Source organism: Copadichromis virginalis, linkage group LG12 (genome assembly GCF_057382275.1).
Source record: "Copadichromis virginalis isolate Kocher_CV1m ecotype Utaka linkage group LG12, C_Virginalis_male_GT1.1, whole genome shotgun sequence".
In the NCBI taxonomy this organism is placed as follows: domain Eukaryota; kingdom Metazoa; phylum Chordata; class Actinopteri; order Cichliformes; family Cichlidae; genus Copadichromis; species Copadichromis virginalis.
Genome location: NC_140629.1, coordinates 33,992,615 through 34,007,687, shown reverse-complemented (window position 1 = coordinate 34,007,687; position 15,073 = coordinate 33,992,615). Strand labels below are relative to the sequence as shown.

The window sequence follows — 15,073 nt, the reverse complement described above, 5'->3', positions numbered from 1 at the left end:
TTAACCAAATAAACGGTTGACAACTGATATCTATGATATCTATCAGTGATATCTATGTTTTTAGTATTATCTTAGCCCTATTTATAATGTCCGTTTGTTACAATGACAGCCTGACATCCATCTTTTCTGACTACAATCTCTTTTACTACCTTTAAAAAAGGCAAGAAAATGAGCTAATTTATTACCTGCGATAAGAAAAAAGAAAAGTAAAACAAATGGCTGTGGTGTTACTGCACCTTTAAGAAGGTGAGGTCAGGGTGTGGTTTCTGTCCTGGTAAAGTTTCCGGCTTGGCATGCTCATGTAAACAGAGCACCTCTACCAAATCTTGGTGAAGCCTAAGAGAAGGACAGAAGTCGGATCATGTCAGACCGCTGCCATCTGCCGACACTGGGTTCCGTGTGCTGTGGTGTGTAATGGGCAGACCGGTGCCCGGTGTGTTGCTGCGTATCACCGAGGTGCTCCCGCAGGTGGACTAGTCAGACAGGTTTGACCTAGAAGTCGCAACTGTTCACTCATTTCTGAAGGCAATGTAGGAAAGTTATCATGAAGGTAGTAGCAACGTTAGCGCTTCTGCAGTTGTATATTTCTGCAACAGGTGAGTTCGGATCGACTCGGAAAACACAGGTGAGTGTAAAAACCCCGCTTCAATCTTTTTTTTTTCTTTTCCTTTCAGCTGATCTCGTTACAGCGGAAGTTTCGGGTAATGTCTCAAGCGAAACGGCCCTGTCAGCTTCACCGGGTGACATCGTTGTACTTCCGTGTTACTCGGCAGGTAAAGTAACACCCGTGGTAACGACATGGACCAAAAATGGACGGGAAATCGTTACAGGCGGAGATCCCACTCGGCGCCTCATCGTGAACCCTGATGGGAGTTTGAACATCAGCGCGACGATGCCTGGAGATGAGGGGATTTACCTGTGCAACTCCACACTATCTGACAACAGCTCCTTCCTGGCACGTGTGCTGCTTCAAGTAACAAGTAAGTGTATGCGCACATTTTGAACAATGAGCTCTTCACGGTGAGGTAATGTAGGTGTTGCTTGCCTGAATTCTTGGAACATTTCTAGCAAATGCAAACTGGTTCATCTACATAACATGTGGGCCAGTTCTCGACAGCGGCTGACTTTTGTAGATGGGTCTAAATGTGCTATGTGGAGTTTGCCAGGCCTTCACTTTGCTGCATGCTTCTCTCAGAATATTCTAGCTTCCTTCCACAGTCCAAAGACATACATACTGTTTATTTAGTGTGTCTAAATTAGCCATAGGTGTGAATGTAAGTGAACATGAATGTAAGTGTGTCTTCATGTGTTTGCCCTGTCATGTACTGCTGACGTGTCAGGGGTGTACCTGGCCTTATGGACAGCGACAAATGAGACTGTTTCCCACGGCCCTGTGACCCTGAATTTGAGGTTAAGAAGATGGATGGGTCTATTTGTAAAGCGCTTATAGCTACACTTTGAGAAGGCGGCTATGGTCATCGTTCTTTGATCTTTAAGGTCTTTATCAGCTAACCACTCAGTGGAGTACTGCAATACCTGATCAGTCTTCTTAATAATAACAATAATAATGGATTGGATTTATATAGCGCTTTTCAAGGCACCCAAAGCACTTTACAATGCCACTATTCATTCACTCTCGCATTCACACACTGGTGGAGGCAGCTACAGTTGTAGCCACAGCTGCCCTGGGGCAGACTGACAGAAGCGAGGCTGCCATATTGCGCCATCGGCCCCTCTGGCCAACACCAGTAGGCGGTAGGGTAAAGTGTCTTGCCCAAGGACACAACGACCAGGACAGAGAGCCCGGGGATCGAACCGGCAACCTTCCGGTTACAGATACGCTTCCCAACCCCCCTGAGCCACGGTCGCCCACGACATTCTTGAAAAATGCAGACTTTTTCCTCTATCGCTGCTTGAAGAAAGATTCTGAAAACTGTCAGTAGGCGTGGGTGCTCATTTCAAGTCCATTTTCATCCAAAAAAAAAAAAGATCCAACTAGCTCACCTTTAAAACATCAGCCCACACCAGTACCCTACCTGCAGGTTCCTGGTGCCTGATTCAAAGTGGAGCTGTTTACTGGTCCAGCTGTGGCTCGCTCATCTAGTCCATCAAGAGTCACACACCATCTCATTGGTCCACAAAAAGCTCAAAAATCTGTCTTGGGATATTTCTTGGTCCTGAATACACTGAATACCTTGTACTTCTGGGTATATGTAGGTTGCAGTCAGAGATGGGCAGTTACAAGTAATGCGTTACTATAATCCGATTACATTTTTGAGTAACGAGTAAAGTAAGGGATTACTATTACAAAAAAGGTAATTAGATTACTGTTACTTTCCCGTAAGCACGCTGCGTTACTCCGTTACTAAAACCGTGATTTTCTTCTTTTTTTTTTTTCTTTTTTTTTTCTTTTTTTTGCGAGAGTGTCTCATGACCAGTGTTGGTCAAGTTACTTGAAAAAAGCAATCAGTAACTAATTACTGATTACTTCCCCAAAAAGTATTTTCAAAAGTAATTAGTTACATAGTTACTTTTTAAAAAAATGATTTACAACCTGAGTAGGTAATAAAGCGATAGATCTTTCAGCCCAATTCTATTTTTTCTGCATAATCCATCATATAAAATGTAATCAAATGAAAAAGTCTCTTTTTGAAACTAGTTTTATTAGCTTTAATCTTTTAACTTCACGCATGAGGCAAATATTAAATTATATGCAACATTCTCTGACTGGAAGAAATTTGTTTAACATTTAAACCTATTTTCTGCATATTCCAGCATATAAAATAAAATAGTTTTTTGTGTTTACACTCACCTTTCAAATAGATGCACGTAAAACACAGAAGTTAAAAGATTAAAACTAATAAAAGTTTTAAAAAGAGACTTTTTCATTTGATTACATTTTATATGATGGATTATGCAGAAAAAGTAGAATTGGGCTGAAAGATCTATCTCTATTCTGGGATAAATCATGTTTTAAAAAGTAACTAAGTAACTAATTACTTCTGAAAATAAGTAATCAGTAAAGTAACAGGATTACTTTTTTCGGGAAGTAATCAGTAATTAGTTACTGATTACTTTTTTCAAGTAACTTGACCAACACTGGTTGCTGTTATGGACAGCAGTGGTGGATGATTGGTTTCTGGCAGGTCAGCGTTTGATTCGCAGTTAATTAGCAATTAGTTTTTCTCAGGTTTCTTTTGACACTGTTGGCTATTGGCAACAAAACATTTGATGGTTCTGTGATCACGCGTCGATATATTAGAAATTTCAAGAGTGTGACATCATTCAGAAAAGAGAGTAACAGCTGAAGTGTTAAGTAGTAATGGGAGCCAGTTAACATCTGTGCTCTGAAGCTTACTAGATAGAATCATGGTTGGACATCAGGCTACTTGATTATGGAAGAGAATCGTCATCATGCTGAGTTTGGCAAATGTAGTTTATTTAATATGATTACTTGTTGAGTTGTTTGGTTTTCCATATCTGTCTGAGAAAACACTCCTTTCACAGCCTTATGAGGAGTAAGTTTGGACTTTAAGGAATGGGTGTGTACAAATGTTAAAGACAAGGGGTGTGGTGGAGGTGTAACACAAAGTACAAGAGATTCTCTGTGAAACAGACTGTAACAGTCATTGTTTTATCTTGATTTTCTGGTTTTCATAATTGATTGCAAACCTAAAATCCATATTTAAACGGTACTGCTCTAGGCTAAAATTGAAAATAAGGGTAGGTTTTCTTTCTAATACCAAATGAAACCACTGCAGGACAAGTTTGCTAAAGAGAACCTTGACACTCCACTCTTCTGCCAGGAAAATGTTTTGTGAACAAAGTGAAGCTCAATTATTCAGAAATAACATCCACTTTGTGTGTCTTGGGCACCAGCATGAAAACATCATCCAAAGGGTGAAGTGTGATTGGTTGCTGTTTTTGCTGCTTCTCTCCTGAATAGTTTTGGCGGGCAAAATGTGTTTATCAAGGAATCTTGCAGGATAATTTCAAGGTGTCTGCACCTTTCTACAGCGGGACATTAAACTGAAACATCAAAGTAAATGTGCTGCAGAATGGCTCGGATCAAAATCTGAAATTAGCTTGAGTATTTTTGTTTTATATGCCAAAGACAACCTCAGAACACATTGTATAATAAGACAGACAGATCCACTGAATGCGTTTTTCCTGCTTTTATTGGTTCATAATGACACTTGTTATATTTTCCTCTACAAACATATCTTTAAAGTTGCTTACAGTATTTACTGATCTCATAAATTTAGAAGTTACTCTGAGTGAGGTTATACTAAGTTTTAATGCACTGTATGCATTTCTCTCAGGTGGACCAGAAAATGTGTCTACATCCATCAGTCCTGCCACTGCACTGTCCAATGGGACCCTTTACACAGATCGGGGTTCATCCGTTACTTTAAGGTGCTCCGGCTCCTCCTACCCGTCTCAGCACCTGACCTGGGCCTTCAGCGGTGACTCGTCAAGCAACGACTCGCTGGTTTCAGGCTCTGGATCGTCCCTGGAATTCACCATACAAAACATTCAGCCCAGCGCTCAAGGAGTTTACAGCTGCATGGCCCACAACCCTGTTTCAAATGTGACAGTAATCAGTCGCACGGAGCTGCTAGTGTACTGTAAGTATCACAAACAGGATAATCTGCTGTGACTGTAAGCTTGACAGTGTAAAGTGGGATTTTATGTATGTTTATGTATGTTTGAATCAAAGACTGAGCTTTGGTTTAATGGCAAAGACTGCAGCAGGGCTGAATACTGTATAACTTTAAGTTTGTTGACATGCAGGCCTGAGTTTTAGTACTGATATTAATGTGATAATTTTCATATAAACACACCCACTGTTTATGCATTCTCCCCTTTCATTTAAAAAACACATCCTTCACTTTAGCATGCCTACCTATAAAGTGGTGTCATTATTTAGCAGAGGAAACAAAAGGAAAATCTTGAAGATTGCATGTGACAATTTAGCCAGAGAGTGGAGCTGAAACACTCCTGGGTGCTGTAAGCTTCACCAAAACCTGTTTTTTTTTAATTTTTTTTTATTTATACATTAATGGGTTATATTGCTTAAAAGCAGAAAACATTTCATAATTTAAATTTTTAATATGTGTTTTAGATACATTTTTGTTTATAATTCACTCAGTGGGAATAAAAAAAAAAAAACTAAATGGCTCTTCAAGTACAACTTGAGGTCAAATCCACAAAAAGAAACTTAGTACAGTGTTTTAGGTTTATAATGAATGTTAGTCAGTAAGCTACAAAACTGTAGACATGTTGAAATGTTTGCACGGAGACATTCCTGGACAGAAAAGCTGAATAAAATATTTAGTTATTCACAGTTTTATTAGTAAAACTGCTAGCTAAGCATTAAAAGATAATCCAGTCCAGTTCAGAGTGGCGTGGGGACTACTTTTTCCCTCTTAACCTCTTGCTGTACTACAAGAGAGAATATGATAGAGGGCAAGCAAGGCTGTGGAGGGAACAAAAAATGCATACTGAGAGATGTTTTGATGGGCTGAAAAAAAGCTGAGTCAGTACCCACCAGCAGCTGAGATGAGGGAAAATGAATGCCAGGAAAGGTCAAAACATGCTATCCAGGCCTCACTGAAAATATTACACTCAAACACTGTGAATGTCATGATTAATCGTGGTGTAACTGTGGAATGATTTTATCTATGTGGCTTCTGTTACGAGGAAAAAAAATACTATATTATGTGCAGGGTAAGGAGGCTGTGGCGGTTTATTGAGTCACTGCGATAACAATACATTGAATTGACTTCCTGAAATGTTTGCACGCAGCTTGTTCCCTGTTTTCGCTGACTTCCTGTAGCTCGCTTTTCAACACGGAAAAATCAAATCCATTTTTACTGAATGTTTGGAAATAATAGGCCTGTTTTATATGTCAGGTAACACTTTGTTTTACAGTTCCAGTGTTTTCTTAAAATTTGTTTGAGCACAATTGTTATGTAAATGTGTTGACAGCACAGACAGAGGTAAACTAATATACATCCATTTAAGCAAATTATTTCAGTCTTTTCTCAACAGTATGCAAATGTTTACAGGTTTTTATGCTGTGTTTGAAAGAAGAAATTTTCATTAATGAAATCATAATAAATGATTGCTTTGCTTTATATCAAGGTTACACAGGATAACTAAACTCAAACAGCTTTCCCTCTTCTTCCTACTTATAGTGTCAAATCACAACAAAAGTTGCCTCAAGGTGCTTTATATTGTAAGGTAATGTCCCTACAAAAATACAGAGACACCCCCAACAATCATGTGACCACCTATGAGCAAGCACTTTGGTCACAGTGGGAAGGAAAAACTCCCTTGTGACAGGAAGAAACCTCCAGCAGAAGCAGGCTCAGGGAGGACCGGCCACTCAGATGCTTTAAGTTTCACCAGAACATTTAGTAATTAGTGGAAAATATGGCATCAGAGATGGGTTTCTTCTTTATTCAGCTGCTCCCTTTAGGCATCTACTTCCAATCTTATCCCATCTCTATCATTCTCCTCTGTCACACCAACCCTCTGCATGTCCTCCTTCACTACTTGCATGAATCTCCTCTGTTTTCTTCCTCTTATCCTCCTGTCTGGCAACTCCATCTTAAACATCCTTTATCCAGTATATCTGTTCTCATTCTTTGGCAGATATCTAAACTGTCTCAGCCTTGCCTCTCTAATGCTGTCTCCAAACTGCTCAACCTGGGCTGTCTGATGTACTCCTTTCTAATCCTGTTCCTCCTGGTCACTCTCAACAACTCTGCCAACTCCAGCTCGACGTCCACTCTTTTTGTTAGAGCCACTATCTCCATACCATACATCTCATCGGGTCTTACTATTATCTTGTAAATCTTCCCTTTCACTCCTTCTATCAGATTCCCCCTCCCGACACTCGTTTTTACCCACTCCACCCTGCCTACTCTCTCTATTCCCTATCTCGCGCACTGTCTGTTGTTTCGGTTGACCCTAGATCAACCCCAGACATAAGAGTGAAGTATCAAAAGTGAAATTGTTATTCTAAGAAAAGTTAAGCTCTCTTAGTACAAAATCATGGATAGATTGAATGTGCAATGGCACTCTAAACACTTTACAGAATTCGTAACAGGATCAGGCAGACCGAAAGTGAGCCCATGATCGAATGATCGATACATAAAAATGTGTTAACTGAATGATAGAAGTGCAGAACTTGATAGTGTTACACCCCGGCCTAGGCAACCGGCGTGCAACACGAAAAAAGTAAAAATAAAGAAAAAAAAAAAACCACACAAAAAACCCCCCCACTAAAGCTCACCACCAAAATCCCAAAACGAAAGTATCGACAAAGCTATTTACAACAAACTATTTATTTACAACAAAACACCAAACTATTTACAACACGGGGGAGATCACGACCATGACCAACTGACACACAGGGCTTAAATACATAGAAGGAGCAATCAGGGAATGGACCACAGGAGGGAAACACAGCTGGGGCAAATTAGACCTGACGAGACAAGGAAAAGTAAACTGAACACACTAAGATAACACAGACTTTCAAAGTAAAGCAGGAAACACATAACAGTCACGCCAAAAACAACACACTGACAACACCGAAACGTAACAATAGCTTGTAGTCTCTAAAGCAGCTTTTCAGATCAGATACAAGCTAACACTTTGTGCTAACACCTCAAAGCTTTTCAAAAACGATTTGAACATCAAAGAACACTAACTGGCATAGACGTACCACGCAGTGACCTGTGATTAACCCTTTATGGGGGATCTTGAGGCCTGATTAAGCCAAGCATTCCTGGCATAACATTCCCGACATCTTTGAATGTCTTTGGACTTAACACATTGTGGGTTAACACATTCCACAAGTTGGAAGCAACTTGTGGTGCTCATGAAGCTCAAGTGCAGCTTTTGTTAAGGAAAACAAGGCAAACCCAATGCGAGGGAATTCTTAAGCGATGAATGTAATATTGTTATATGTAACAAAATATTTTTAGTAAATAAAACATTAAAAAACACTTAAAGGTAAAGGTCTAACAGAAAAATCTCAAATAAAATTTGCTCTTAATTTGAGTTTTGCTTTAAGCAGCTTGAGGTGACTGTTACTGTGATTTGGCTCCACATAAATAAAATGGAACTGAAATGATCTGAATATCCTTTCCTGAACATTCAGGAGTGCATTCCTACTGCTCATTACTGATGCTTTTATTTTTATTTCTTTTTCTCCTAATTAGATGTCTCAGACAGACACCCTGAGTGTAAATGGACACTGACACAGAACATCTCTCTAGTCCAGTTCACCTGCACTTGGTTAGAAGTTTATCCCACCCCAAACCTACGTTGGGATATGGGACCATTGCAGGTGGCGGACAGCCTCAATGTTACGATGAGCCGCTCCACGCTGTCAGACGGGCAGACCGTGAACTGCACAGCCCAGCCCCAGCACCTCGGCCCAGAAAAAGAGAAGTCGTGTTCGTTTACCCTCGGTAAGCTTGTTGTAGGGAAATGAGCCTCTTAACGATCCTGAGATGTGCAAATGCTGAATCTTTAATGTACTTTTGACTTAAGAAGCCACAGTGACACTCGCTGCTGTCAATCACTGTTTGTAGTTCTGACATCACATTTATGTCATGGTTGAGCTTCTGTGCAGGTAGTATATTTGATTACTCAGAATCACAATAGTTTATTATTCTCAGCGAGGAAGTTACTTTGTGACAATAAAAAAAAGGCCACTCAGAGAGCGCAAAAAGTGTGACCTTGACTCAATTTACACCAAAATCAAATCAGCTCAAGCTGTTACTGGTATCTACTATCAACAAAATTTCAACATGATAGCTTGAAAACTGTGGACACTATAATGCTAACAAACAAATAAACAAATAGAATCAATTACATACTCTCTCCCTTTGGACGAAGAACAAACTATGAAAAAGAATAGTGCATGAAGTACAAATAAAAATAAATAAACACTGTAGTATTTAAAAATATACACTCAAAGCAAAATAAAAGTTAAACAATATCACGTGCAACATTTACTAGATGATGACAAGTGAAAATAATTCGGGCATCGGTCTGTAATCACTGATTAGTCATAGGATTCGTCCATAACTTGAACACCATCCTCCTTTCTCACACTGACTCCACAGAGTGAAGCGCCACACCCACAACGTCACCAGCCTTCCAGATCAGTGTGAGCCTGTTGGGGTACACCACCCTCTGCTGCCCCAGCACACCAGTGGATGGCACTGGCCACCACAGACTCCTCAAATTAAAAACAAAAAACAAATTAGTGCAGGTCTACACCCAGATTATTTTGTCTCAAGTTTTTTAAAATTGTAAAATGCAAAGTGCATTGTGGGTATTTTGTCAGATGATCTTTCAATTTAAAAGTCCAATTAAATCTGATGAAACAGCTATATGGTACAGCCCTATAAAATTACATGGTTCTTAACAGGAACATTACCTATAGTTGAATAATATTTTCAAAATAAGAGTGTGTGAAAAAAGTCTTAGAAGATATCACACACAATGTCACTTTTGTCTAACATACAGTTTTTCCTTCAGGGACAGAGTTTCTGTAAAAACGTCACAGTAAACTGAAACCATCCGCATGATCAGATATCATGTGACGTATGTGAGGAAAAATATGTGCTGCAGGAGTAGGAACTATGTGAGCAATGCTTATTTGACTTAGAGAATGATGGCACCCTCCCTTGAAGCCAACAGGTCAAAAATTTCTGGTCACAATGTGAGAGAGTCACAACCCAGGAAAACTGATTATGTTTAGCATTACTCCAGAAATATGGCTAACATTGCCATGCTCGTCATAAATGTAAAAGTAACTTGATTGGGACTAATCCTAATTATTGGGTATTGTTTTTAATATTCATATGAAGTACCATAATATTTATTCGATTAAGCTTTCCAGCCCTGACAAGAATAACACTTGGCAGTGTGCTCATGAGAACACAACACAGGGCATGTGGGCAGTTAGTGAGTCACCCAGTTGTGTAAAGGTTATCATCACATGAATGCCTTATTCAAACAATGAGTTGATGCAACAGGATGTGAGTTGCTGTTCTCTGATCAGCCTTCTTCTGTGAATCAGAAACACTGAACAAAAATGACATTTTGTCAAACAAAATGAGTAAAATTCCAAAATATTCTTATTTATTTACAAATTGCAATTGATATTTACTGAACAAACAAAGCAATAGTCCAACCAGTTTGGAGGTCATGAAAAAGTATGAACAATGTCAGGTTTAGAGCTGGAGTGATTGGTTGATATATCAAATAGCGGATATTAGTGTTTTTGAAATGTAAAAAAGTAAAATTTTAAAACAAAAGGTGTGGAAAAGTGTCAAAATACTGAAAACACATTTATTTTGAAGTTGGAATTCATCCAAAATACAAACAAACCTTCAGCTTTTGCATGAAAACAACACAGTGATATTATTGCAGTACCAAAACTGTCACCAGAGGGGAAGAAGAAGCTATAAAATTCCACTTCTGAGCTTAGCCATGTAGCAAGCTATTTTGGTGTATTTTTGTCCTCATCAGCCAGCATGACTCATAGAAAGGGACTGTTTGGTCTTAATAACAGACCAAAAAACCCCAAACATATTGTGTTAATTTATCTTTTTTTTAATTTTTTTTTTAAAAGCAGCATTTTTGTTTTTACTGAAAACATATGATCAGTATGATCATAAGCTCTTTTGCTCTCTTGGTAAGAGTTGGATAAGAAGACGAGAAGATCAACAGCTTTCATGTCTGTACAGTATATGTAAGGTTTCTGCAAGAAGACAGCTTATTTCCAGTGTTTATTTATCGATCTTGGCTCAAACCTCAGTAAACCACAAAATGCTAGTTTTGAAAGTAAGGGTTAATTAGAGAGCTGAAATTGTTTTTAAGTGTGGTCAGGCCTGGTTTTTGGTCTTCATTTTAATTTACAGTGTTAATGTTGTGCTGAAATGTTTCCTGGCCACAACTTGGTGTTTTCTGCTCAGAAATATTTGTCCCCTCTTGATTGTTATTCTTCTTTTTTTGCATATTTATCACACTTGCATGTTTCAGATCAGAAACCCAGGTAAATACAAAGTGCAGCTTTCACTCCTCGGCCTTAAAACTTGGGTGATGTGGACACCCAAGTTTGTGAATGTGATAACTCAAGGATGAAGCTAAAAAGCTATCCAAACTACCTGACTATTGTGAAAAAGTTGTTAAATCACAAATTAACTTTGATTAACCACATTTTTTTTTTTGGAAAGCTGAGTTAAATTTCATTACACAACCATTCCTCATTACTGCCAAACTTAAATCACCAAACAGAGCCTGTCTGACATAGTGAAGTAGACTAAAAGATCTTAAAGAGCAACACATCATGTCATGATCCAAAGAAACTCAAGAACAGATGAAAAACAAAGTTATTGAAAGTCTGGAAAGGGTTACAGGGCTATTTCTAAGGCTTTGGGAGTCCGGTGAACCACAGTTGCAGCTATTAAGTGCAAATGGAGAAAACTTGGAAGAGTGGTGAACCTTTCCCAGGAGTGGCTGGCATACCAAAATTACTCAAAGAACACATTGATGACTCAACGGGAAGTTACAAAATAACACAGAACAACATCTAAAGAACTACAAGCCTTACTCGCCTCACTTAGGTTCAGCAGAGGTGTTCATGATTCAACAATAAGAAAGAGAAAGAAATATTCTGTGGACTGATGAGACAAAAGTTTAACTTCCTGCAAGGTTGTGTCCCATTACATCTGGCATTCATATAAAGGACATCGTACCTGCAGACAAACATATTGATGGTAGTGCGATGGTGCTTCAGTGGCTAGACAACTTGGTGTAATTAATGGAAGCATGAATTCTGCTACCAGAAAATTGTGAAGAAGAATGTCCAGCCTTCGGTTGTACACTGAAGTTCAAGCGTACTCGTGATTATGCAGCAGGAAAATGATCTGAAACACACCAGCAAGTCCATCTCTGAATGGTTCAGTAAAGGCAAAATGAAGGCTTTTAGACTTGAATCAGATTGAGATGCTTTGGCAAGACCTTAAAAAGGCCGTTCGTGCTCGATGTGGCTCAATTAAAACTATTCTGGAAAGGAGAGTGGGCCAGAATTCCTCCACAGCAATGCAATCAGTTACAGTTCTTGCATCCAAGGGTAGTAGAAACAGTTAGGTTTGGGGAGCGATTACTTTTTCCACATAGGCCAGGTCGGCTTGGAAATTATTTAACCCAAGTAAAGTGCAGTTGTTATCTTTGTCTAATATCAAAACTTGTTTGATGATCTGAAACATTTAAGTGTGACAAATGTGCAAAAAATAGGAATTTGGGAGTGGGGCAAATACTTTTCAAGTAAGATTCCTCATATGCTTTATATCCCACATAAATCAAGTTTTGTAAATGTAAATACATTTGACTTTTTTAAAAAATATCTGACTGAAATGATAAAGTATCTGATTTTTATTTTTATTTTTCCTCCTCTCTCACTCTGTCAGAGCTTCCCTTCCCTGAAGGCGAACCAATGGTCTCTGCTCTGGAGGCAAGCAATGTAACACTCACATGCACTGAGACCACGTCCAAGCCCCCTGCAATTACCACATGGAGAAAGGGATTACAACTGGACTACATTGAATCTGGATCAAAGTACATCCTGTCTTTGGAAGGCCCGGTCTTCAAGCTGACCATAGTAAACGTCACTAAAGAGGACGAAGGCTTCTATTTCTGCCACAGTGAGAACCCGCTCGGACTACGCGAGCTAGAAGTGGAGCTCACTGTGAAGAGTTGAGTTTTGAATAAGAGGAATATCCTGGCATTAGTAGTTTTACAGAATAGATCATTTGCATGTCTTTGCATTTTTTTCAATGTCTGCGTGAGATAACGAATAGACATTAAGCAGAAGTGTAAACAGCATGCTAGTCACTACAGGTGTTGACTCCGCCTCTGGAATCCAGATAAACCTGCTGCTCCACCCTTTTTTGTACTTCACAAGCTTCTCCTGTTGCCTTTTTTGGTTTCAGCAGCCTCTTCCGCGTACACAGGAGCAGTCATCGGCATATTTATAGCAGCACTGATTATGGGGTCAGCTGTCATCATAGCCAAAATTGTCTACAACAGCAGAGACCGGATTTGCCTGGGTAATTTTTTTTTTCTTTTCATAAATAAATTTTGCATCAATAATAGCGTCAGCCTCTGATCAATAACAATCCACATGCTGTATCTGCATTTTAAATTAATAGGAACTGTATTAAACATGAAAATCTACTAATACTGATGCCATTCTTTGTGTTTGTGTTTTTGTGTCAATAGGTGGCTTTGGGTGAGTATTTCATATTTGCTTTTGTCATATATACTAAATGCTTACTTTAGTTGCACAGTCCATATAGATTGAGTTAAAGTACTTTATGCACATCTGTGTTGCATTTGAAATGCATTGTTTTTTTCCCATTTAAAAGCAAGCCAATCATCAAGTAGTACCATTATTTTCTAGGAGTTCTTTTTACCCCTTGGCTGTAAAAGGCAGTTGGGATGTTGTGGTCACACTGCCTGATGGGAAGGTGGGCAGGTCATTTGTACACCCAACTTTATGAATGTGATAACTCGAGAACGACGCGAAATAGGAGTATCGAGTTCATACCATAGGTGTATCTACTAAAAGTTTCAGACAAGTTCCAATCTCAGTGACCTCATTCTCAGGTCAAGGTCAGAGGTCAATCTTGTAATTGTAATAACTCGAGCACGAGGCAATGTAGGATTTTGAAGTTGACACCATAGATGTATCTATTAAAAATCTTACCATTATTTTCTTTTTAAGTTAGATTACAAGGAATCTAAAATTCTGAGCATCTGTGCTTTTACAAATATGGAAGGATCTCAGAGAAAGGACAAAAAGTAAATCCTACCATCTATATATCTTCAGCACCCTTAAGAGTAATTCCACCTCTGAGCAGTAGACGATATCTTGATACCATGCTCAGCCTGCACACACTTGCTGCTGCTTTTACAAGCTGCTTTGCAAATCACCTCTACTTGCAGCTGCTCCATTTCATAGAGCTTCTAACTGATTTTTGCTGTCACTGATGTCTGCCCACACATTTTAGCTTGCACAGAGGGGGTCAAACTCCAGTTTTGTGATTGAAAGTGTGCTCCGCTTCTGGCGCCTCAATCTTGTTTAAAAACAAAATGCTTCTTTAAAACTCTTCACCTTACATGGCAGAACTGCGTAAAACACGTTTTTCAGCTAAATTGTCGCAGTTGTTTAGTTGGAGGACTAGCACATATAAAACTTAATTTGCTAAACTGAAGAATTTTAGCTTGTGGTCTTTATGATGATCATTCACATTAAACACATTTCTCCAAAGGATTTTTAGTGGCCAAAAATTCCAAAATGGTGACTTTGGTTTTGGTCAAAGCCATCTCTGGAATGTGGACTGAACAAAACTGTCTAACAAATACTTGGCGAAGATCAGTTTTAAAGATCTGGCTGCACGTGTGCGCCCGTGTCATACTATTCTCATCTCTGCAGGCAAGTGGATGACGACAGTGGAGACGTTCTGAGTCTGGTGGAGTCGGATGACGAACAAGTCTTCCAAGATGCAGTTCCCCGGCTGCCTCCAATAACCAACGGACATCACACAACACTTGTGCAGATACATCGAATCCCATCGAGTAGGACTTCATCACAGCAATTTATAAGTTTTCTAATTTCAGTGTAAAAATATTTTGTAATATAAAAATGTCCCTCTTTTTATTCAGGTGATTACGAGGATGCAGAAACTGCTGACACAAGTCCACAGCAGCAGGAGGATACCGTACAGACGGAAGAGCCAGTGCAACTTGTAGAATTTTAGGTATTGGGGAATTTTTTAGAGCAATGTTTAGTTTTAGGTAAATTTACTCCTGAAGAGAATGTGAACAGAATCGGTGGCAGAAACCTTTTTGTCCTTCCTTTCTATTGTTTTTTTTTTTTTTTTTTTTTTTTTTTTTTAAGATTCTATATTTTTTGTAAATTTATTTTGATTGATTTGTTTATACAGTATGTAAAAATAAATAAATGTAATACAGTAAA

The 15,073-nt window shown here is 38.9% G+C and overlaps 1 protein-coding gene across 2 annotated transcripts; it reads left to right on the top strand.

The window, feature by feature from the left end:
• Positions 1 to 15,073, top strand: vsig10 (V-set and immunoglobulin domain containing 10). Of its 2 annotated transcripts, XM_085476197.1 has the most exons (9): positions 180 to 596; positions 675 to 980; positions 4,323 to 4,628; positions 8,235 to 8,486; positions 12,504 to 12,788; positions 13,026 to 13,142; positions 13,315 to 13,324; positions 14,531 to 14,673; positions 14,761 to 15,073. In XM_085476197.1, the coding sequence occupies exons 1-9, from the start codon at positions 545 to 547 to the stop codon at positions 14,853 to 14,855; spliced, it is 1,566 nt and encodes a 521-aa protein (XP_085332323.1). In that variant the 5' UTR covers positions 180 to 544; the 3' UTR covers positions 14,856 to 15,073. The 2 variants fall into 2 exon arrangements, with proteins under 2 accessions (XP_085332322.1, XP_085332323.1); XM_085476196.1 differs by lacking the exon at positions 14,761 to 15,073 and having other exon boundaries at positions 1 to 596; positions 13,029 to 13,142; positions 13,315 to 14,553.